This window comes from Sapajus apella, unplaced genomic scaffold, assembly GCF_009761245.1.
Source record: "Sapajus apella isolate SASKATOON/1434 unplaced genomic scaffold, GSC_monkey_1.0 scaffold49, whole genome shotgun sequence".
Lineage (NCBI taxonomy): Eukaryota > Metazoa > Chordata > Mammalia > Primates > Cebidae > Sapajus > Sapajus apella.
The window spans coordinates 7,430,050-7,456,049 of record NW_022436989.1 but is presented as its reverse complement, the minus strand read 5'-3'; the positions used below and the strand labels follow the sequence as shown (position 1 = coordinate 7,456,049).

Genomic DNA, 26,000 nt, shown 5'->3' with positions numbered 1-26,000 from the left:
TGCAATAGAAGACATCAGGGTATTCCTACTCTCCATATCAACAGTGGGTTATTTCCTTCACAATACTGACCTTGCCATTGGGTGCCTTTGTAAACACCAGTGACCCCAGAGGCTTCAGGCATCTTTGGAATTCCCTTGTACTTTTTTATGAACTTGTCAAAAGGTCAGACTTACTACTTAGGAAGACTTTTTTTTGAGAAAGGCCCATTGCTTAGTAAGTATAAATAAAGATCTGGTGTCTAAAGGGATAAAAAACTATTTGTAACTCAGAGTGAGACATCTCACATGTCAACTCAAGGAAGAGGCCAAAATATTTTTTCTTGAATATCAAAGTATTCTTCCTTTAAAATAAAGAATTTAATGTGTGTTATTGAGCACTTTTTTTTGGACATGAGCAAGAAAGATGAGGGCATAAGAAAACTGCATGAACTCCACAAAATTGGTTACCAGATGAGGTTTGCAAAGACAGTTTGAAATTAAATGAGGTTAGATCCAGATGCCTAATGATGCCCATGTTCAGGCCGGTCACCAAGCTTGCCAGTATCACTAAATTCCATGTATTTTCTTCCTGATCTGTCTTCACTAGGCCCTTATGTCCACTTAACAGTGCCTCTCCGCCCTGTGTCTGCACCTTTTGGAATCGGCCTTGCCCTTGTGTCTCACCTGCTCTGTCCTTTTTTTTCGTTTCCTTTTTTGTTTGGTGTTCTTATCCTTTCTTTAACAGATTTTCACTTGGGTTTAATCATTGGGATTGTCTATTCCCAGACGATCTTGGGTAGGTCTCTTTGATGCCCTTCTCTTGCCCTAGCCCCAGACCCTTGGAACCCAATTCCCATCACTGAGGACATCCACTTCTTTCTTATTTATTTATTTAATAATGCAAAACAGGAGGCAGTAAATGGCCATCCATTTCAACACAAGGAGTTGCTCACATGCTTTGAATTTACTCTGAACAGGACAGAGCTTAAACCAGCTCTTTTATTTCATCCATTTATTCACTCACTCATTCATTCAACATTTATTGAACACTTACTATATGCTGGTTATAGTACTAAGATTAGGAAAATAGAAATAAACAAAACAAATGTGCTTCTTTCTCCACTGGAACTCACAACCCAGTGGAAAGGAAAGAAGTCACACAGGCAATCACACAAATAAACACATGACTGAAAACGTGGTAAGTACTATGAACAGAAAACAGCAACAAGCACAGGGCCTGGAATATAAAGTGATTTAATTTACACTGAAGGAATGGAAATGGCCCAAACTGATACTAGCCATATTCGAACATGATTAAATAACATAACCTTCTGAATGCTGAAGTAACAGTAGAGGTTGATTTTGTAAAAATTTTGTGCCATATATATGAAATGGAACACTCTTCAGCCTTTATAGAACAAGAAATTCTGTCATTTGCAATAACATGGATGAACCTACAGGACATTATGTTTAGTTAAATAAGCTAGGCAGAGAGGTCTTTATCATAGGATTGCACTTATATGTGGAATATAAAAAAGCCGAAGTCATATAAGCAGACAATAGAGTGATAGTTACCAGAAGTGGGGATGGGGTGGGGAAGAGAAAGGTCTTGGTCAATGGGTGCAAAGTTAGATAGAAGGAATAAGCCTTGGTGTTGTATTGGACAGCCAAGTCACTATTGTTAATAATGATGTATTTCATATTTCAAAGTAGCTCACAGAGAGGATTTTAAGTGTTCTTGCCACAAAAAGGATAAATATTTGAGGTGATGAATATGTTAATTACTCTGATTGGTTCATTCCATGGTATATATGTTTATTGAATATTACCCATAAGTATGTGCAATTATTATTTGTCAATTAAAATTAGGCCACAGAAGATCACCAATTATATGACGGTTCTACTTTTCAGTGTCTGCTAGTTTTTCAATTGTATCACCTTAATTTTTGAAAAGAAAAATAAAAAGACTCTGAGACTTGAAGTTTCTATTCTGTTTTCAAGTTGGTTTAATTTTTTAAAGTTTTTAAATCATAATCTATAGGTCCTGTAAACAGTGCTTATGAAAAATGGCTAATGGTTTTAACAGCAAATTTTTGGGCTAAGATAAAAAAAAATAATTAAAAGACTGCTAGAAAAACACAGCAATTTGTGATATCATGAAAGTGAAATGATCCATAAGTTGTCTTTTATCTCTACATTTCTATAATGATTTCAACATTTATGCATTTCCTGTAAACTTCATAAAGGTCCCAGAAGAGACCATAACCCAAACCATTGGGAGGTGTTGCTTAAAACAGTCTTCCAGGTGCCTGGCTACTGGCTCTGAAGTTACTGCAGATGGAGAAATGGAGTAATGAAGATACTCCATTTCTTGTCTTACATAAAAGTCAGGCTGGGTGCTGTGGCTCACGCCTATAATCCCAGCACTTTGGCAGGCCAAGGCGGGCGGATCACCTAAGGTCGGGAGTTTGAGACTAGCCTGACCAACATGGTGAAACCCCATCTCTGCTAAAAATACAAAATTATCTGGACATACTGGCACATGCCTGTAATCCCAGCTACTCAGGAGGCTGAGGCAGGAGAATCGCTTGAATCCGGGAGGCAGAGGTTGCTGTAAGCCAAGATCGCGGCATTGCACTCCAGCCTGGACAACAAGAGTGAAATTCCATCTCAAAAAAAAAAAAAAGTCAACATCAGGACTCTGGCTTTTACCAATCTCAGCACTGTTCATTTCCTGGGGACAGTGATAGCTTCTAACTTTAATCCTTGGCTACAATGAAAACAGCTGAGAATATAATTTTATATATAGGGCTTATTTTGTGGACAAAGGAGGCCAAGAGATTAATCCTATTTTGGCAGGCAAGTTGTGAAAGTTATTTGCAATGTAAAAGGCTTTGCATGTTTTAGAAAACAAAATGTATTCAAATAGTGGTCCAGGGTGGGGTGGCATAGAGCTAGAAGCAGGTCGGGTTAGAGAGGAAGATAAATAAAATCTCTTTAATGTCTTAATGTTTGCAGTTGGAGGAAAATCAAATTAATTGATATCCATTTTTAGTTTTAATAGCAAAATCATTTATTTGCAGTGCTTTGGCTTGTATAAGACATTCTTTACTCCCTGCAGTGTTAAGCACTTTTTCATATACAGTGCCATCTATTTATTCATTAAATAAAATCGATTTGGCTTGCTATGTAAATCCATTCACATGTGAGTTCCCTTGACATTTTAGAAGAAAGCTAATCTCCCCTGCTTTTTTACTTTTATTTTTTAGGTTGGGGGTGGTGGGGTTTTGCTATGGTCTGAATATTTGTGTCTCTCCAAAATTCATATGTTGAAATCCTAAACCCCTAATGTGATGGTATTAAAGGGTGAGGACTTTGGGAGGTTACTAGGTATGAGGGTGAAGCCCTTGTGAATGGGATTAGTGCCCTTATAAAGAGGCCTGAGGGAGCTCATTTGCTCCTTCTACCATGTGAGGACACCGTGAGAAGGTACCATCTTTGAAGTACTGAGTGAGCTCGCAACAGATGTGAAATCTACTGGTGCCTTGTTCTTGGACTTCTCAGACTCCAGAACTGTGAGCAATACATTTCTGTTGTTTATAAATTACCCAGTCTAAGATATTTTATCACAGCAACTCAAACAGACCAAGAACCAAGACAGGGATTGTAAAATAGAAACCACAAAGTGCCGGACGCCTTTCTGTCTTTCTATGTGAAGTGTAATCTCCGGGACTTTTCTAACTGGCTGGCATGCTAATATTTCTCTTTCCTTCAAGGTTGCTCAGCTGAGCTAGAGAGCAGATTGTTACCATATCTGACACAATACGGACAAAGTCAATACAGAGAAACAAGCAGAGAGAAAGCGAACAGAAAGACAGTGTGAAAGAGCTAGCTTCAGTCACACTCCTGGGCCAGCTCGACCCCTGCCTGCCACGAGGTTTCAGATCATGAATCAGAAAAGTCCCTTCTTGGCTGGGTGTGGTGGCTTGCGCCTGTAATCCCAGCACTTAGAGAAGCTGAGGCGGGTGGATCACCTGAGGTCAGGAGTTCGAGACGAGTCTGGCCAACACAGTGAAACCCCGTCCCTACTAAAAATACAAAATCAGCTGGGTGTGATGGCACATCCCTGTAGTCCCAGCTACTCAGGAGGCTGAGGCAGCAGAATCACTTGAACCCGGGAGGTGGAGGCTGCAGTGAGCTGACATCCTGCCACTGCACTCCAGCCTGGGCAAGACAGAGTGAGACCCCATCTTAAAAAAAAAAAAAAAAAGTTATCTATTTGTTCATTATCATTTGAGGAGTTTCTATTGCCTGAACCTTTACTGTACACCTAACTTGACATACTTTTTCAATGCTCTAAGACATGAGTAGTTTATTTTGTTCAGTAACACATTAAAATCTAAATGTACACATGCAGTGTATGGAGGTGAGGACATGTCCATATTTTATGCAGAAACAGCTATAACCACTGGAGTATTAACAACAGGAAAACTGACAGCTAATGATACATTTGCTCTTATTCTTCTAGGATATGCATATTGGCTTTCCACTAATGTTGTGAAGTATAATATCTAGAGCCATGATGTCCACACGAAGGTGACAGAGGAAAAGGAAAACAGGGTAAGAAATAGCTTTCTGTTATTTTGAAATATGGGTGCTAACGTTACAAGAAGGAGCCCAAAGTGTGGGTTCAGTCACACACATGCAGATGCCTTTATTATTTCCCTCAGGTTTTGTGTCTAGGACCCCTCTAGCTATTACCCTGTAGAAGGATACAGCCTGTGATACTGAATTTTCTGTCAACTTGGCTGGCTCATAGTACTCAGATATACGGACAAACATTACTCTGGATGTTTCTGTGAGGGTGTTTATTGGATAGGATTAGCATTTAAATCAATGGACTCTGAGTAAAGCAGATTGCCCTCCATAAGGTGGGTGGGCCTCACCCAATCAGGTGAAGGCCTCAATAGAACAAAGGTTATTAAGAGCAAGAAGGGATGGTGCCTCCAGACTGCCTTTTTTTGCTGTCGTATTATTATTATTATTTGAGAACAAGGATATTTACTGTTAAAAACAAGTGTTATCCAACAAAAGGGAGATAGATTTGAAAAACACTTATTTTACTGTATTACACAAACAAACAAAAACAGGCAGGGGAAGTGTGGATGACTTAGAATTGAAGCAGCGCCATACAAAAATGAAGATGGTACAATGATGTGACTTCAAAGAAAATGACTAAAACAAAGTTTCACAAATATCTTCATGTTTCTAATAACATATTAAAGCACAAAGTATCAAAAATACAAAGTCTAGGTTTCTTCCCTGAGGTTTATGATAAGCTACTAAACTTCTATTGAATGCATTTACTTTTATAAGCCTCCTCTGTTTAGAAGGCCAAACTATACAAGTACATACGTGCTGGTATTTTACCACGAACATTTTAGTTTTCATCTCAAACTAGTGATTTGTCTTTTTATCCATGCTTATATACATTGCACTTCCATTATAAGACATGTAATACCTTTCCAGTGGTACATTTTAATCAATATATATATTTAAAATACTGATTTTTAAATGAATCTTTTTAGAGCTATGATACAATGGCCTTAATTTACCAGTTGAAGCGTGATATGTACTTTTTTTGAGACGGCGTTTCACTCTTTTTGCCCAGGCTGGAGTGCGATGGCACAATCTCCATTCACCACAACCTCTGCCTTCCAGGTTCAAGCGATTCTCCTGCCTCAGCTTCCCACGTAGCTGGGATTACAGGCATGCACCACCACACCCAGATATTTTTATATTTTTAGTAGAGATGGGGTTTCTCCATGTTGGTCAGGCTGGTCTCAAACTCCCAACCTCAGGTGATCTGCCCGCCCCAGCCTCCCCAAGTGCTGGGATTACAGGTATGAGCCACTGTGCCTTGCTGAAGCATGATATGTGAACTACATTGTACTATTTAATTCACAGCTGCAGGAAAATGTTTGAGTTTTAAAATATAACCAGGATGAGGCTGGACAGTAATAAACAATGAAATGGTAGAAAACAGTGAATACATAAATGACAGGATTTTTCATCAGGGGCTATTCATTATTTTGCTTTTGGAAACCTGGAAGAATTTGTCTTGAGTTTCAAATGTTCTGGTAAATCTAGTAGTTTCTTAGCTTCCTCAATGTCGCCTTGAGTTTGCTGAAATAAGCGACTCTGAAGAATCAAAGTTCTTTTCTGGTCTGAGGTAGCCAACAAGGGCCACATTGAGACTTCCCCACAGAAGTCTTCCTGAAGGTATGCAGGACAAGCGTTTCCATGGACTTCCTATTCTTGTGGTATGGGTTCCATCCGATGCTCACCACCATCTAATGGACATCACTTCCAGCACTGGCCCAACCATAACAAATGCCAGTGGAGACATCAGCTGGAAGATTACCTACTACTCATTCAGGAAAATTAGCTGCGAGGATGCCCAGCTGCCTGGAGCCACGGCCGAAGCCTCGCACCACTTGGGCCTGGCAGGAGCAGAGAGATGCCTCCTAAGTCCAGCCCGCTGGGGGCATGGGCCGTGGCCAGGCCCGCACGTTCTGCGGAGACGCCATCCACGTGGTGCCAGGACTCCCAGACCAGTGAGGGGGTGCAGGGGCACGGCAGTAAGCGGGGGTGCACTAGGGGCCAGGCGACAAGATGACACGCTGCTGTGGGTCCCTGACGCCATCAACCCAATAAAAGCTTCCGGCGACTCAAGAGCTGTGTTTCCCCAGACTGCCTTTGGATTTGAACTGCAACTCTTCCCTAGGTCTCCAGCCTGTTGGCCTCCGCCATCAGGCTTTGAACTCACCAAGCCTCAAGAATCCTGTGAGCCAATGCCTTACTATAAGTCTCTGTCTCTGTCTCTCTCTCTTACCCACCCCCCATGCTCTGTCTGTGGTTTGGTTTCTCTGGAGAACTCTGGCTAATACAGAATCTATTCCAGTAAAAATTTTAGTATCAGATTGAATAACATCAGGCAAACTTATCTAGATGAGGCTGATTTCTTTCTGGCTATGTTACACTATCATTCTTTCATAGATTCTGGAGGTAGTTACCTATTTCCCTGTATTGTGGTAAACTATATTCAAGTTAAAAATAAAGACTTGAAGACTGACTAATTTTGGATTCTTAAAATATCTCGTATCATCCATACAGCCAAGCCTTTGCTTCCTATGTTTGATAAACATGTCTAAAATTCAACAATTAAATACAACATGCCCAAATGAAATGTGAAATGACTCTTATAGTCTTTAGGCACCTATGCTAGGTTATTACATTAGGGATTTACTGGGTCCTTTACTCTTGCTATGACGTGTAATCACAGGAAATATTATTATAGCTCACTCCCAAAGAAATGAACAGCAGCTCTCCTGGCTAAGAGAAGTATCTGTTTTCAAAGATTAAGCATGGTCCATGGGTTCCACTTCCTGAGCAGCCACAGTACAAAGACTGAGGCTGACCACACAGCTGCAAAGAGGCGCTGCGGAGACAGCCCAGTTATGGCGGAGGGAAGGGCGGCTTCCAGAGGCCACCGGCTGGTCTCTGCCATTTCTGTCTATGGTTTGTCATCCCACAGTGTGGCCCGCTCTGCAGACACAGAGCTGTGGACCCTTCAGAGGTGGGGTGGAACAGCTTGCTGATTGTTGTCAAGTTATTCGCTTGGCAATTACAAGCACAAATCACTTAAATTCTCTTTGTGATATGTCATGGGCTGAGTTGTGTCTCCTCCCGCAAATTCTTAGGTTGCAGCCCTATTCCCCAGTGTAGCTATATTTGCAGATGGGACCTGTAAAGAGGAAGGGAAGTTTAAGTGGGTTTACAGGGTGGGGCCTAATACAAGGAAACTGGTGTCCTTTCAAGAAAAGGAGGAGACACCAGGGTGGAAGTTCTGTTTGTTTTTCTGTCTGTCTCTATGCACACGCAGGAAGAGCCATTGAGTATGCAAGAAGGCGGCGGCCAACCCCAAGCCAGGAAGAGACACTCCACAGGAGCTGAACTTGCCACCAACCTGACATTGGACTTGTAGTTTCCATTACTATGAGATAATACATTCCTACTGCTTAAGCCATCTAGTTTGTGATATTTTGTTAAGGCAGCCTCAGCAGACTACATAAAGCTTAACAAAATCATCTACCCATGTACATGTTCAGACATTTGTCCCCTTGCTCTGTATCGGCACCCTCATGAGACCATGGATTGGGGAGCAGGGCCCTGACTGTCCCTTTTACTGTGGAGCGCCCGAAGCCCAGGACATATCTGGCATAGGGTAGCAAAATTAATTTTGCTGATTGAATGGATCGTTACAGTTCCTAAGCAACTATAAGCTAAAGCATCAGTGCTAAATTCGAAGAAAACACATCAGTATGTGGCTTGGAGTCTTATAACATTCCGTGTAAAATAACATTATCGTCTGCGAAGATTCTAGCAAATTGAACACTTCTGACTGTGAGAAGTTATATTTATCGAAAGGTGAGAAAACCAGTGTTCTTCATCTGTGGAAAGTAAGGGTATACCTGCTACCTGCTGTCGGATTTTTCAAGACTTTTGTTTTCTTCTGGCAAATGTTAGTGCTAGACTCTGTGGTGAGGCCCTGTTGTTCTATCGTTATTGATTCACAAGAAATGAGACGTTATCGACATGAAGAGAGTTAGATCTCAACGATCCTGTTTCTTTACAATATTTCACCTTGCAGTGGCTCATAAGCTTTTCATCATTAAGTGAGGGGTGATGGTATGTGAAGAACAGCATTGTGAACTAATCGTTCTCAAATGTTCAAAAGGAGGGTGCCAGGTGAAACATGAGAAAGATGATCAATGCTGAATATGGTGCTGAAAAGAGAGTATAAACGATGCCCTTATTGTGTCTAAGTGCTATCTTGTTAATCCATATGCTTTCTCTTCTGAATCACAGCATGTCTGAGTTAGTGTCTGTTGGGGGAAATTCAGTATTTTGAAGAGTACACCCAATTCAGTATTTTGAAGAGTAACTTCACTATTCAGAAAGCAGACAGAGGTGGCTTAATGCACCTTTTGGAGAGCTGATAGCATTTTTGAATCTTGTTCTGCAAAAATAGTTCTTGGTGCCCTCAGGATGTGCTGTCAGCAAGGATGAAAGCAACTGAGTGAGGCCAGCCGCAAGAGAGACAGACCAGGCAGGCTTGCTTCGGTCCGGCTCTGCCTCGCTCAGATAGTTCCGAGGAGCAGAAGCATTTGCGCACCGCATCTGAATTGGTTTTGTGGTGCTTTGCTGTGGCTTCTTTATCCTAACATCAAGGCAAACTGCCTTAAAAGAAAGAAAAGGTACCCGGACCAGTTGGGGGCCTTTGAACACGAAGCTGGGTTTCTAGGGATGGAAGAAAAAGGCCACACAAAATAAGACTAGAAGAAAAAAAAAAGTTGGGTGCTTACCGCACGGACACAGACTCTGGAAAACATTATGGTAAGGAAATACTAAGGAAATAGCCACAGAAAAGAAGACCTTGAAGTCTGTGGAATGCATTAATCCAGCAGCGCCAATCTATGAGCTGTGTCCTCAGACTGCTACAGGCCAGAAATTCTTGTGTACATCAAGTGTGCTTTATGGAATGGATGACAATGCCTTCTAGTTATCTGCATTACTTTAAAAAATATTTAGAAACTACTGCCATGCATTTTTAAAGGGTTATGTAAAATGTCACTGAATTTGGGATCGCTTCCCCCCACACGACCAACAGATACTCTCTCAGATAACAAACACCGAACTACAAACACCGTCTTACGGCTGTGTCACAAAACCCCCATGTTAAGGGGGGCCCCGCACTCTTTCTGTAATTATCTTTTAGATGTCCCCGCTTTCCTCGGGTTTTAAAATGCCCTTCTCACATCAGTGTCGGAGTTTCTAAGGAAATCCCATTTTCTTTTCCTCCTCTCCTGGGCTCTGAAGGACACACCCTTCTCTGGGAGAGGAGAGGGCTCCTTCGCGTCCTGTCCCTCTCCTGTGCTTGGTCAGACCCCGGTGTGCTTGAGAATCGGGATGGGGCTATTCTGAGGAGGGGAGGGCTGTGGAAGGCCGGGAAGAGTGGGGAATATACTCCATAACATGGGAAGAAAGTGTTTTTATGGCTGACGTCCTGTAAACAAGGCAATTCATCACCAAGATCAGCACAACAAATGTCCGTCTTACCTTCCGTGTTTTGTGGGGGTTTCTCATTCTGGATGACTTCTTAATGTCCACTTCAGTAGTATTCACACATCCAGGCTGGAAATGGAAAAACAGAGAGACAAATGAATCTTTGGGTGTGAAATTTCTGGCCAGGACAAGCATTAATGACTTGCTCTCCAGAGCCCAAGCAAATGCTACAATGATACGAATCAAAGGCAGTGTTTTCTAGATGGCCACAGCCAGTAGCCAGTCATGAAAGACATAATAATACCCCTTAACTCTTGACACTTAAAAGCCTTCAGACACCATCCTCAAATAACTCCCAGAGAAACAAGAAAAAGAAATACTTGTGCTGCATATGTGACAGTGGCGTCAATACTTATAGCAACAAACCCAACGGACAGAGTGAGGGTGTCCCCAGACAAATGGGCCAATACCACCTGCTGGTATCTGCAGACAGCCTCTTACGGAGTGCTCTCTTTATACAAAGTGAAGCTGGGCCAGGCACGGTGGCTCACGTCTGTAATCCCAGCACTTTGGGAGGCTGAGGTGGGCGGATCACCTGAGGTCAGGAGTTTGAGACCAGTCTGGCCAACATAGTGAAACCCCATCTCTACTAAAAATACAAAAAATTAGCCAGGTGTGGTGGTGGGCGCCTGTAATCCCAGCTACTTGAGAGGCTGAGGCAGGAGAATCACTTGAACCCGGGAGGTGGAGGTTGCAGTGAGCCAAGATTGTACCATTGCATTCCAGCCTCAGCAACAAGAGTGAAATTCCATCTCAAAAGAAACAAAAAAGTGAGGCTGCTTTTAGATGACTGGCTTGCTTTTCTCCAGTTGGAAAACGAAAATGCCATTTAGTTGAGCCAGCTCAGCTTCCAGAATGAACTGTCTTACAGGGATTATGAAACCCAGTGACTAGGAATCTTTGTTTTCCATAGACAGTATATGCAATGGAGTTCACGGTCAAAGTGTTGGGATTACAGTGGAAGATGGAGAAAGAAAAATAACATGGAGAAAGGTAAATCAGATGCCATGCTGCTTCTGATAAATTCCTGACCTTCCTTTTCCTTAAGGGCAGGTGAACCCCTTTAGAATAGGGAGCTGGAGAAGTACAGGCAGCCTGCTGTCAGCTTCCTGACCACCCCAGGAGTCTCATCCTGTCAGATTTATTGTTCTGTTGTACAGAAACAAATAGCTGCCACCCTCTTGTATGTTTGGATGAGGAGAGGGAAGGAGGGGGGAAGAAGAGAAGAAGGGAGGGAATATGAATCAAGAAACAGAGAAGACAGGAGATTAAAAAATAGCAGCTTAAATCTAGGAAGGGCTTAGACATCACACATCCTTTGGAAGTGATTAGAAGTTAAAGGCCACATGAACTGTGTTTCCTTTACTTTTGGTGCAGGATTTAAGGATTTTTAGTATTAGTAAAAAACATCAAGTTGCATGTCTCTGTTCAATTTCTCTATTTCTTCCCACAGATTGCAAGAACATTAAAGCATTAGATGTTTTTAGAAGTGACTCCAGAGAAAATGTGAATGTGGAAAAGTCTTCTGTGGAGTTGGGATGGGTTGGGAAGCAAGGGCAAGAAGGCAGAGCTGATGTGACTGGCAGACCCAGCTGTTCACTGCAGTAACAGGCATCAGCTCACTGTGTAATGAGGACACACGGCACTTTCCTTAAAAAGCTGTCTCCTGCTAGCATAGCCACTGGGACAAAACTCCACCAGAATATTGTAATGGATAAGAAAGTAAATGAGGAAAACATCTTTTCCTTTTCTTTTGTAGAATATGTATGTACTACACATACACACACACACACTGTCCTACAAATATTAAATAAATTATGAGTTTGGTTTGCATATCTATTCAGGAATAGAAATAACTGGTTCAGCGCAGTGGTCAGCTTGGCAACACAGGAGGGAGGAAGGGCACCCAGTTGGGTGGAACTAATTTCCTAAGTGACACTGAGCAATTATTCACTTAAACTCTCCCAGCATCTGGTTGCTGAATATCTGATATTCTGATTTAATTTTTTATGGTTGGTCTAGGCATTTTTGTTTTGTTTGTTTGTTTGAGATTAAGTCTTGCTTTTGAATGCAATGGCGCGATCCCGGCTCCCTGCAACCTCCGCCTCCCGGGTTCACGTGGTTCTTCTGCCTCAGCCCCCTGAGTAGCTGGGATTATAGGCATGTGCTACCATGCCCAGCTAATTTTTGTGTTTTTAGTAGAGATGGGGTTTCATCATTTTCTATTCAATTTCTATTTCTTTGCAGCCTTCCATCCCTAAGCCTGAGCCATTAGGGAATGGGAGGCAGTAAAATTCTTTAAATTCCTATTAACATATCAGGATCCAAGTGCAGTGGCTTATTCCTGTAATCACAGCATTTTTTGGAGGCTGAGGTGGAAGGATCACTTGCTTTGAGGAGTTTGAGGGTGCAGTGAGCTATGACTGAGCCACTGCACTCCAGCCTGGGTGACAGGGTGAAATCTCTCTTTCTCTCTCTCTCTCTCTCTCTCTCTCATTTTTAAAGAGCCAAGTATGATAAGATATATCATGGATATTTTCTTTTATATGTTAAGGGGTGGGAAAAATTAGGATATAATATCCAGGAAAATGAAAGCATGATTCTCATGACCCGGAGAAAAAGAAAGATAAAGGTAAGATACTGAGCTCAGCAGGTGCCTCATTTTTCTCCTCTGTGGAAGAAACTCCAAGAAGGAGAGGTAAGAAGGAGGGTTAAAATTCCCAGACAGGTATGAGGAAGCCTGTGAGGTAGTTAGTCCCATGCCCCTAGAAGAAGCCCTACACGTGATGAATCTTATATCATATGGGTGTTAGCAAGAAAGACGAGCTTAAGACAATGCTTCCCAATCCTCTTATATGGCCGTCAAGGCATCTGGAATTTGTTACATGCCATAGTAGTAAAAGGCACAGAAGATCTAAGACTAGTGAGTGGATGAGAGCCTGAGGTTGGGACAAAGCCCAAAGTGTGCAGGGATTTTATGCTGGAAGCAGATGTCTGAAACACAGACTTCAGCAGTGAGTTCCAGGTGGTGAGATGGTACCTGTTGCAGCTGTCCTGGGAGCAGCCCATGCCTAGCTGTCTACAGCAGAAATCGACAAGGATCTGGAAGATGTTTTGGGGATGCTTGGCCCTCATGCCCCACTGCACAAGATTGTAAAAATAAAACCTCGAGACCCCAAACTCCCATCCCAAACCAATTTTGGATAGCAGCAGAGAAAGGCCAAGAAAACTGAAAGTGTGATCATTTATCCACAAATGAGTGAGTCATCTAAACCAACTATTTCAATTATGGCAGCATGCAGAGCACATGCATTGAAACCTATCCTTCAAATAGGTTTCTGAGAAAAACATGTCGATTATAGAAAATACAGAAACTGTATTTTCTTTACACATCTGAGAAGGCTGAGCTCATTTGAACTGCAAAACTCCTTCCATAACGAGCTAGGGTTCCAAATCAATTTTACTTCATGCCAGGCAGGATAATTAACAAATGGCCCTGGAAATTGTGGCAAGCACTGCAGGCATAAAGTGAAAAGATCCCCTCCCCAGAGGAACATCTCCAACTGGCAGTCCTAAAGGGAATTAAAAGTTTCATCCTCACATTTAAAAGAAGATAGCCTTTTAAATTTGATTAATGAACCATTAGCCTACATCTGAAATTCCCACTTGTGCCAATTATTAACACCACTAATCAGCAAATTAATAAGAAAGCAATGATTTTAAAAGTAAATGTTATTAGAGACTGAACTGTGAGGTATGTTTTATAACCTGGCTCCCATCCCCCCAAAATAAAATCTGCCTGTTCAAAATTTGTTACTAACGACCAAATGCTAAAATTAGTAAGCTGGATGGGGGATACTTGTCTAAGGCCCTGTAATTTCTAAGAAGACTCATGGGACAGCGATGGTTCAACAGATCTGTGATATCTAAGTCAACTAGGAAATTTCTGAAGATTAAAAAAGCCTAGAGGCCCAAAGTTGTCTGGTATACTTCTGAATAATTAAGTCATGACCCAGTGCTGAAAACCCCTGAATAAATGCTTTCATAAGTCACGCACTGTGGTAAGTGAAATGTGGCAATAATTTTTCTTGAACCCTCTTATTTTTTCAATTAATATTTCTTTCTGCATCTAATTGTCGGATCTTGTGACCAATGGTGAGATGCAGAAATGAAGACCTGAGCCATACCTCAGTAACTTCCTGATACAATAAGAACGACAGATACATGAATAATCGGGATATGGGAGCACAGTGACTATGTGGAAGTTGCCACAGAGCGTTATACGGCAACAGAGCACTGCAGACATCCATTCTCACGCACAGCCTGTTGGGTCTCCTCAACATGGCAAACGATATTCCTTTCAACATTGTTTTTAAGCATTTGTTGAATCCCAGTAAGACCATGTTGTCTTTGGCTATTTTTAAAAAGTCAATTTTCTTTTCGATGCATATATAATAGGTACCACTAGCTGGCACTAGATCTACATGAAATTCATAAATTTGGTTTCTGTAGCACGAAACATATCTCTCTTCCCAATAAGATATAAATAACATTACCATTACCAAGTAGACTTTCCATTAAAATGTTCAAATATATACTATTTGCTGGATACAGTATTAAGTACATAGTGTTGTTGGATGTAAGGAATAATAAAGTGCTATTTACATCAGCCTGGAAGAGAACTGTGTTATTTCTAGAGATTCAAAGATGAATTTCTTTTCAACTGAACTAAGCTGGGCTGTAACATTATTACAATGTTATTTATTATTTATTATAAAGGAGGATTTAACATTGTGGAACCTTTTTTTTTTTTTGGAGAAAGAATCTTGTTCTTTCACCAGGCTGGAGTGCAATGGCATGATCTTGGCTCACTGCAACCTCTGACTCCCTGGTTAAAGTGATTCTCCTGCCTCAGCCTCCTGAGTAGCTGGGATTACAGTCATGTGCCACCACGCCCAGCTAATTTTTGCATTTTTAGTAGAGATCAGGTTTCACATGTTGGCCAGGATGGTCTTGATCTCCTGACCTTGTGATCTGCCTGCCTCGGCCTCCCAAAGTCCTGGGATTACAGGTGTGAGCCACTGCACCCAGCAGTAACCTATTCTTGAGGGAGTCAAGGAGTAAAGGAGCACATCACTGAGAAATGTTAGTATCATAACGTATCATGAGTGTCCTCATGAGGTGTAAAAGACAAGCTGGAATTCGTGGTTTCGTTATTGATATTTTATTTAAAAGCATCTAAGTGCCATTTAGTTCCTTTCATGGCAGAGTACATTTTTGTTAGTTACAGCAGAAGGCATACTTGTGTTCAGGGCAACTCTCCAAACTTATGGTGATGAGTGACAGTGAGAGAGAGGAATACAGAACAGCTGTCCTGAAGTTCAATCACTGCAACTGATGTGTACCTGGGAAAACAGCGTCCTAGGTGACACGTGAGTGGGGGATTAGGAATACACCGTCAACTAGAGCTGATAGCAAGGCATCAAGTACACTCTAGAGATGCTTTAAAAACCATGATTCCGGGAAAATTAAGGTTTCAAATATGCACAGTTCCCCCTTATCCTCAGGGGATATATTTTACTACTCTCCACCGCCACAAAATAGATGCCTGAAACCAGGGATAGTACCAAACCCTATATATACTGTTTTTCTTACGTACGCAGGCCCGTCATAAAGTTTAACTTATAAATTAGGAACAGTAAGAAATTAACAACAGTTACTATTAATAAAATAGAAAAGTTGTAATAATACGCCAGCATCACTACGGTTGGGCTTTGGGGTCATTCTGAAGTAAAGTAAGGGTGACCTGAACACAAGCACTATGGTATGAGGACAGTCGATCTCATAACCGAGAAGGTTACCAAGTGCCTAATGGGCGGGTACCACAGACAGCATGAATAAAGGGATGACTCATGTTCCAGGTGGGGCAGAATGGGACAGACAAGATTTCATCGTGCTACTCAGAATGGCACGAAATCGCAAACTTATGCATTGTTTCTTGAATTTTCCATTAATTACTTTTGGACTGCAGTTGACTACAGGTAACTGAAACCGCAGAGTGAAACCACACATAAGGGGGAACTATTACTGTATTTAGATGGTCCCTGACTCACGATGGCTCAACTTAAAATTTTTCACCCTTACTATGAGTTTATTAGAGTATTGAATGCATTTTTTACTTATAATATTTTTGGCTTACAATGGGTTTATTGGGACATAACCCCATTGTAAGTCAAGAAGCATCTGTATATATAATTATTAACTCAAATAGAAATAAATGAATGAAAAAGAATCAGCCCTTTGTAATACATACAAGTTTTGCATGCATGACCCATTGTACCCCAATAAAAATGACCCCTTATTCTTGCATGAAGTAATTACAGATTTTAAAATTATAGATTTTAAAGTGTTCACTTACATGAAGTAACTATAGATTTTAAAGTGTTCAATCTCAGGACTGTTTTTTTTTTTTTTTTTTTTTGAGATAGGGTCTGGCTCTGTGGCCCAGGCTGGAGTGCAGTGGTGCAATCACAGCTCACTACAGCCTCGATTTCCTGGGCTCAAGCCATCCTCCCGTCTCAGCCTCCTTAGTAGCTGGAACTACAGGTGAGTGCCACTATGCCTGGATAATATTTTAATTTTAAGTAGAGACAGGGTCTTGGTGCGTTGCCCAGGCTGGTCTCAAACTCCTGGCCTCTAGCAGTCCTCCCATCTCAGTCTCCCAAAGCTCTGGTATTACAGGTGTGACCCACTGTGCCTAGTCAGGATTCTTTTTTTTAAAGATCCAATTCAAGCTTTTCTTCATTTTCTCAGGCAGTTGTCACTTGATCCAGCTTCTGATTCTTTCAGCCCTCCTCCTCCTGACCCATCTACTTACTAAGTCCTACGCACAAACTGAAGGAAGTTGTTTGAGGAAATTGCCCCAAATTTCTTCCATTCACTCTCCTCTATAGTATTTACTCATTTAATTCCTATTAGGTCTCATTTGCTAGTTACAGATTCTCGGGTATAAGATCCTACTTCAATGTATGCTATGAACGAACTCCACATGTCCAAGAGGCAGAAAGAGAGGGAATCATATGAAGTCAGCCTGGAGCTGTGGAAAGTGGTCAGGTTGGGTAGAAATCAGAGACCATGGTAAGGACTTCGGTTTACTTCTAAACATAATTGGAAGCCACTAGAGAGTTTTAAACAGGAGCGTGACTTCATATCATTTATTTTTAAAAACTCATTCAGACCCTACGCTACACACACACACACACACACACACACACACACACGCACGCACGCACGCACATACACTCACAAACTCAAAACGAATCATGGATCTAAATGCAAAATGCAAAACTATAAAACTTTAATAACAGGACAACATCTAGGTGACTGAGTTGGGTGATTACTTTTTAGACACAACAGTACATGACAGAAATAATTGATAACTTGGATTTCATTGAAATTAAAAACTTCTGTTCTATGAAAAAATACTGTCAAGAGAATGAAAAGATACGCCACAAACTGGAAAACAAATATGCAAGGTTATTATCCAAAATAAGTAAAGAACTCTTAGAACCCAACAAGAAGAAAATACCACAACCCAATTAAAGTATGGACAAATGATCTGAGCAGTCACCTCACCAAAGAAAATAAGCAGATGACAAATACATGTATAAAAAGATGCTCCACTTCGTATGTCATCGGGAAAATGCAAATTTAAACAATAATGAGATGCCACTACTCAGCTAATAGAATTGCCAAAATCTAGAACACTGAAAACACCAATTGTTGGCAAGAATGTGGAGCAACACAGATTCTCATTCATTGCCAGTGGGAATGTAAAATGGTTCAGCCACTTTGCAAGACAGTTTGGCAGTTTCTTACAAAACACTCTAACCATTCGATCCAGCAAGCGTGCTCATTGGCATTTACCCAAATTGAGTCGAAAACTTATGTTCACACAAAAACCTGTACATGGATGTTTATAGCAGCTTTATTCACAATTGCCAAAACTTTAAAGCAACCAAGATGTCCTTTAGTAGGTGAATGTATAAACTGTGGTACATCCAGACAATGGAATATTATTCGGCATTAAAAAGAAATGAGCTATTAAGCCACGAAAAGACACAGAGGAACCTTAAATGCATATTACTAAGTGAAAGAAGCCAATCTGGAAAAGCTAGATTGTACGATTCCAACCATATGACATTCTGGAAAAGGCAAAACTAGGGAGACAAATAGTTTTGCTTTTTCCAGATCAGTAGTTGCCACGAGTTGGGAATAAACAGGCCCAGAACAGAGAATTTTTAGGACAGTGAAACTATTTTATATGATGCTACAATAGTCATCACACAGTTGTCAATACCCATAGAATGTACAACATCAAGAGTGAACTCTAATGTAAACTACAGAGTGCAGGTGATAATGGATCAATGCAGGTTAATCGATAATATAAAAGGCACCATTTTGGCGTGGGAAGTTGATAATGGAGTGACTGTGGGCGGGGAGGGGGGTGTTGCTGGGGAACTCAGTACTTCCCACTCAATTTTTCTGTGAACTGAAAACTGCTCTAAAAAAAGAAATTTGATTAAAAACCAAGCAAACAAACAACTCGTTCAAGAGTAGTGAGTACTCTGAGAGCGGATTATCAGGGTGGGAACAGGGCAAAGCAGAAGCAAGGGGTCCAGTTTGAAGGTTTTTCATGATCCAGGCAAGAGATTATGGTGATGTGCATTTGCATGTAGTCAGCACTAGAGATGATGTGAAGTGGTTGCATCTGGGATGCATTTTGAAGCTCTAATCAACAAAACTTGCTGATGGGTTGCGTCTGTGGGCATGCTGAGGAAAACAAAATAGTCAAGGATGACTCCTATGCCATCTGCTGAGATGGGAAAGCCTGTGAAAAGAAGAGAGGAATCCAAAACGATTCCTGGGTTGTATTTACATACACAGTTTGTATTTACTGACGTCTCCAAATGGAATGCAGCCCTTTATGTAGTTGCTATCAAGATCATGAATCAGAGCATTTCCAACACAAATGCCTGTGTAATCATTTGCTCTTGGCCTGTCCTTTTGTGCCACTGCGATTTTGCATTATCACTGATGGTATGAACATATCATTGAATCTGCAACATTAAAATATGATGATCAATTACTGAGAATCTGGTGGAGCTGTCTCTTGTTACTCAGTGTCTCTGCTATACTTTCCTAAATCCTTCTGTAGTCCTATCACATTCTATTAATCTGTTCTAGTTGAAATCAGACCGCTTCAGCCTCACATCTAGGAACTATCTGTGCTCACATCTAGGAACTTCAGTGACAGTCCGTTTTTACAGACTAGGAATTGTTTTGCAGGTACCATTCTCAAAGAGCAACCAAGAGGACTCTAACCAGTACATTTGCCAATAGCTTCTTTGTGGTCACTGGGATTAACTGTGTTCAGCTTTAAAATACTTGAAATGTTCCCTAATGGAAATGCTTTGAAATAATAATTAAAAAAAAATCACTGGGTAGAAGCTGCCATAATTATCCTTAAAATAGGGGTTCCTCCAGGAAGAAACAAAAGGCCTGAGCAAGTGAGCATGGGCACTTCTCTGTGACACTGGCCTGCGGGGCCCACATGAGTAATTGATCTCCTTCCCTCGCTATGATTATTTCCCTACAAAAAGCTGGCTGCAGTGTGAAAAATGCAAAGACTTTTCAATTGGAGGAGAAAAAAAGGCCCTCTTAGATTGGGGACTGAACATGTGTGCTCCAATTTGTCCTATGTCCTGGGTTGGCATATAGGGCACTTTTACACCCATAATTGAAGTGGCATTTTGATTCACATTATACTGTTCCTCTGGTATTTCATGGGTGGGAGGGTGAACAGCAACACAGAATTTTGGGATTCCTCGTCCCTGGGCTGAAATGGGCCATCAAACACCTTAAACATTTTTACTTTAACTCTTAACACATTTTTTGAATGCGGAAATTAAGACATGAAACCTAGACTGTGTCTCTGCTGACAACATAAATGTCCCCAATGGAAAAGTGAAGTGCCAAAAAATAGAAAAATGAACTAGCTACTGAACTGGAGAAAACAATCTTGAATTTTGTACACAGTGATATTGTTAGTACTGGTGACTTAAACGGTATGCTGTAAAGGCTAAAGAGAACCAAATTAAAATTTCGTATAGCATAAATAACTCACAGTAAGTTCAAAGGCTTATAATAATTTTTACAATGGATAGCAACAGGACAACTAGAAAATAGTAAGTTTGTGAAAATCATCACATATCGGAATTAACCTTGAATTATAACAGCTGCCTTGACTTCAATAGCTTTGAATTACAAAGGGTATGGGAGGCTTCTAAATCACGTGTTCCCAAATAGGAAAGGAGTGTACCTCCCTGTGTTAATCTCTTCAGACTTCTATAACAAAATACCATAAACCAGGTGGCTTATAAACAACAGACATTTATTTCTCACAGTTCTGGAGGCTGGGAAGTCCAAGATCAAGGCACTGAAACATTTTGTGTTGGGTGAGGGTCACTTTTTAGGTCATAGAAGGTTTTTTCTTGCTGTTTCCTCACTTGGTGGAAGGCATAAGAGGTTTCTCTTGGCTTCTTCAATAAGGCCACTAGTCCCATTCAGGAGGAAAGAACCTTCATGACCTAATCACCTTCCAAAGATCTTACCTCCTAATACCATCACTTTGGAGGTTAGGATTTCAACACATGAATTTGGGGAAGACACAGACGTTCAGACCAGAGCCTTCCTTTTACAGGACACATATACACAGAAAGGCCATAACGCAAACCTCAGTGTAGCAAAATCTCTGTAAAGAAGATTAATTTCAAAGATATACTTTATTGCATTTGACTTGATTTCCAAGAAGAGAAAAAGATTTAGTGCTATTAGAAAAGAGAGTTTTACATAAAGTTCTTTTCTAGATTTTATATTTATTGCTAAGAGCCAAAACTTTATTTTATTTTCACTTCTAGGGGAAAAAAATCTTTTAAAGTAATTCCCATGCATCCCCGGATTCTTACATAACCATATCCAAAACAACAGTCTTTCCTTGATGATTCGAGGTCATGATTATTTGAGGACAAGATTTACTGTCTTTAAGGCAGCAATGCCTGTGAGGCTAGAGGATCCCAACTCCTAATGCCTTTTGAGCTTTTATGTGATTTTATGCATTTTTAGTTCCCTGCCTTACCCAAGTTAGCTGTCGCTTTTGCTGCTCTCGGCATCCTTGACTCCAGCACATCCCATCATTCTCTAATTTGTTGCTTGGTTCTGATGTGGGTCAGGAAACGATACAAATGCTCCTTTGCCACAGGGTTCCACATTTTAGCAAATGACCCGATCAAAGTTCACGAGTTAGGGTGTGGGAGTTTAAACAGCAACTTTGGTTAAGACTTCTTGAGTTTATTTCTTGGCTGAGTTTTGGATAGAATTAGTCTTGGGGATATGAGAGGTAAGAAAAAGTATAAAAACTGTAACAAATGAAATGTGGACAAGGTCTCAGGATACCTTTAGGAAAACTTACTAGTAACTAAATATTACGGAAGCAAATTAAAGGGGGTCAGAAGCAGATGACATCGAACGATTATCTGGAGTTGTAGGAAAGAGAATGGCATCCAGTTTGAGAGCTAGAATTTTGTTTTCTGCTCAGAGGGGTGGGAAGAAAAGCTAGCCGAGGCGAAGGGCAGCCTTCTAAGGTTGCATCTCTCCAGGTCCCGAGTGAACGATGCACTCTCTTGTCTACACCCAGATTCTTTTGGAAAAAGCTTACCAGATTCAGTGCTAATTTTGGATTAGTTTCCCAGAAAGGATAAAGTGTCCAAGCCAGAACTCTTAGTTTCTCTCCCCTCCTACCTATTCTTTTCTTGGTTTTCTTCCTTTCAATGTCTCCAACCATCCATCAAGAAGCTCAAGCCATCACCAAGGAGTCATCACTGACTCCTCTTTTCCCCTCACTTCCCACACTTGACTTATCAGCGCACCTTGCAAACTTTACCTCCAGATACACCTGGAATCTACTGGCTTCTCTTCAGCCTCACTGCTACCACCCTGCTCCAACCTGCCACCATCTCCCACCTGGACTCTCAAAAGAGCCTTCTTATTTGTTCTAATTCCTTTCTTGCTTTCTCCTCCCTTTTCCCAAGTTATTTTATACACAGTAGCCAGCGTCACCTTTTTAAACTACAGCAACATCACATCACTCTCCTTTCAAACCTCCAAAGTGTTCTCATCACACTTAGGATAAAAGGCAAACACCTTGCCGCATTCTACAAGGTGCTGCACTTGGCACCTCTCTGCTCTTGCTCGCTTCGTTCTAGCCTCACTGGCCTTTCTGTACCAGTTCCTTGTCTCTGTACTAGCTGCTACTTTTTTCTCCAAATACTGTGTAGTCCCTCTCGTTCACATCACCTTGCCTTTGTTTTTATCATAGCACTTACCTCCACCTGGAGGGATCTGCACATGACACATGTTTGTTTACTCTTTCACCACTGAAAGGTAAACTCCTCAAATATAGGGACTTTCTATGTCTTGTTTAGTATCTGCCACTGGCGTCTGAAATTTCCTGGTACCTAGTAGACATTCAATGAGTGTTACTGAATGAATGAATGAATTAATTAATGATTGAATGTGAAAGACTTTTTGAACACTACCCATCTATTAAAAATACAAAATGAGTTTTATTTTCTGTTTGTTGGTGTGTACGTGTGTGTGTGCATTTGTGTATGCTTGAGAATGTTGGTATCTACAACTTAACCTCTTGGCCAACTGGTCATCACCTCTGATTATTATCACATATTTATTTAACAAGAAACAAATACTCCAATTCCCAGGCTTACAAGAACCATTTCGAGTGCAGGGAAATTTAGCTCAAATGCTTTTTTCCTGTGCAATGTAATTAGCCCATCAGTTGATAAGTATAAATGGCTGATAGCAGATTGCTTCCAGATTTGATGGGGGTTAAGTAATTAAAAAGCAGGAAGACATTGAGAACTTACAAAGGCTCAGTTTTAGAGAAGTCAAGATGAAAATAGAGCAAGCCTCTCTGTCCTTGCCTTTATAATTTGTTTAAAGAGGCTTCCATCTTGACCTACAAATATCCAAGGACAAACGAAAGCTGGGCCCCTGTGCATTTTCTTTGCCTGGGTGTGCAAACGCACAGCAGAGTTAAGACAACATCACTGACCCGTATTATGCAACCAGCAATTCTGCTGAGGTATATTATGGAGCTGAAGGTTAAAACCCCATATGAGAAAATCTGGATTCAAGGTATAAAATAAGAAAAATTAAAGATAATAATGGCTCTTCTGTTGTGCAGTACTTTAACATTTTCAACTATAGCCATCATCTGAGTTTCATAAGCATTCTCTAAACTATATAGATTGGTTCACTGAAGCATATCAAAGACGCATGCCTTGGAAGATAATATAAATATTATCTGGTCTAACCTAGCATCCAATTCATGATTTCTTCTGGAAACTTCTATGACAACAGCCATTCAACCTTAGCTCGGATGCTTGTTGCATAGCTCCCCCTAAAATAGCTATATCTGCATCACACTTGAAAGAAAATTTTCTAATCAGTCATTTATTTAAAGGACCATGCCATTTAAAAAAAATGTTAATAATCGTACACAAAAAAAGACAACACGATGGCAAAACAGTTAAGGTTCTTGGGAAAGTAGCAACTTCTTTAAACCTTGGTGTCTCTTCTTTCAGAGCGAGTGGAATAAAAATAGTTCCAACCTCCTTGATGTATGAAATACTGCACGTCAAAGGGCTCAGCAGAGCTCTGAACACAGAATATGGCAGCACATATTATTTTCCATTAGTATTAGTATTATTAGCAGTATAATTTGACATAAATAAAATAATCCCATAGAAGCAAGGGATTGTGTCTTCTATGCTTCAGATTATGTTTGTCAGGATTTATTTTTATTTTTTGAGACAGAGTCCCACTCTCTTGCCCAGGCTGGAGTGCAGTGGTGAGATCTTGGCTCACTGCAACCTCCACCTCTGGGGTTCAAGCGATTCTCCTGCCTCAGCCTCCTGAGTAGCTGGGATTATAGGCATGTGCTACCACACCCAGCTAAGTAGAGATGGGGTTTCACCATGTTGCCCAGGCTGGTCTCGAACTCCTGACCTGAGGTGATCCACCTGCCTTGGCCTCCCAAATTGCTGGGATTCAGGCATAAGCCACCATGCCTGGCTGTTTGTCAGGATTTAAGGAAGTTGCTAATTGAAAATAAAGTTGAACTATACTGAATGGAGGAAAAGCAAAAAGCTAATAAACTTTAGTAATTTTAGGCCAAATACCAGATTTAATTTTAAAAGAGTAAGCATTTTTGGAGGAAATAAATATAGGGTGAGTGTGGAGGCAAGAGTGTAAAACTTAGTTCACTTCAAAGTTCTTCTGATAAATCAAGCCAGGCCAATACACTGGAGTTCCATTTTCTTTTCTTTCTTTTTTTCTCTTTTTTTTTTTTTTGAGTTCCATTTTCTTAATGGCAGTTTTCTTTCTTTTTTTTTTCTCAAAGGGTCTAATTGCTGACATTTGAAAATATGTGGCTGGGTTCACGCCTGTAATCCCAGCACTTTGGGAGGCTGAGGTGGGTGTATCACCTAAGGTCAGTAGTTTGAGACCAGTCTGATCAACATGGCGGAACCCCATCTCTACTTAAAAAAAATACAAAAAAAATAGCTGGGGGTGGTGCTGGGCGCCTGTAATCACAGCTACTTGGAAGGCTGAGGCAGGAGAATCACTTGAACCTGGGAACAAAGGTTGCAGTGAGCCGAGATTGCGCCTTTGCACCCAGCCTGGGCAATAAGAGCAAAATTCTATCTCAAAAAAAAAAAAAAAAGAAAAGAAAAGAAAACATGTAAAGACAAATACTTTTTTTTTCCTTTTTTTTTTTTTTTTTTTTTTTTTGACAGGGCCTTGCCCTGTGAGGCTGGAGTGCAGCAGTATGATCTCGGCTCACTGCAACTTCAATTTCCCAGGCTCAGGTGATTCTCCTGCCTCAGCCTCCCAAGTAGCCAAGACTACAGGTGTGCACCACCATGCCTGGCTGACTTTTGTACTGTTTCTAGAGATGGAGTTTTGCTGTGTTGCTCAGGCTAGTCTTGAACACCTGACCTCAAGTGATCCTCCTGCCATGGCCTCCCGAGGTGCCAGGATTACTGGCATGAACTACTATGCCAGCCTGACACATATATTTATGTTGAGTTTTCTGTTAAAGAAATGTAATTTGTTTTGAAAAAATTTAGTTATTGATTGTGAGGATGTATATGAAATTACTGTGAGGGAAATAGCAGAGCTGAGGAGAAATCTAGAGTATTTTGTATTTGAGAGAGAGTTGTTATTTTTTAAATTAATCTAGATTGCTTTTAGTTTCGATTGTCTTTCTCAGGAAAGAGAAAATTCATTTGAGTAAGATAGCTGATGTTCTAAGAGAAGACAGCCTATCTTTTCTTTTATCTTTTTTAAAATTACAATTTGTGTATGGAAAAAGCAAATGAATAGAAAAAGTCCAGCCCAAGTAATGACTGCTCTGTATGAAATCAGAGTCCATGCTGGTCCTGCCAGGGTTTTGGCAGATTGAGCCCATGTTGTCAGCTCAGCCAGCCCCTCAAAGACTGTGCACTTGCATGCCTGAGTGTGTCTGTACACATTTCAAACCTCTTAATTTGCTTTGATCTGATTTCAATCTATGAAAAGGACTGCAAAAGTGGTTTAAAGAACTCCCATAGACCCTTTATCCAGGTTCCCCAATTGTTAACATTTTGCTCCATTTTCTCTCCTTCCTCGTCTATATTTAAGAGATTATCTAG

At 40.8% G+C, this 26,000-nt stretch overlaps 1 protein-coding gene across 13 annotated transcripts in view; it reads right to left on the bottom strand.

Annotated features, from left to right (window-relative positions):
- The window catches only part of RGS7 (regulator of G protein signaling 7), a 533,759-nt gene that overhangs the window by 43,536 nt on the left and 464,223 nt on the right, over positions 1 to 26,000 (bottom strand). For all 13 annotated transcript variants that reach the window (XM_032242236.1, XM_032242238.1, XM_032242241.1 and 10 more), the window contains one exon: positions 10,162 to 10,236. In XM_032242236.1, coding sequence (XP_032098127.1) covers positions 10,162 to 10,236 — 75 coding nt within the window. The remainder of the gene's footprint in view (positions 1 to 10,161; positions 10,237 to 26,000) is intronic.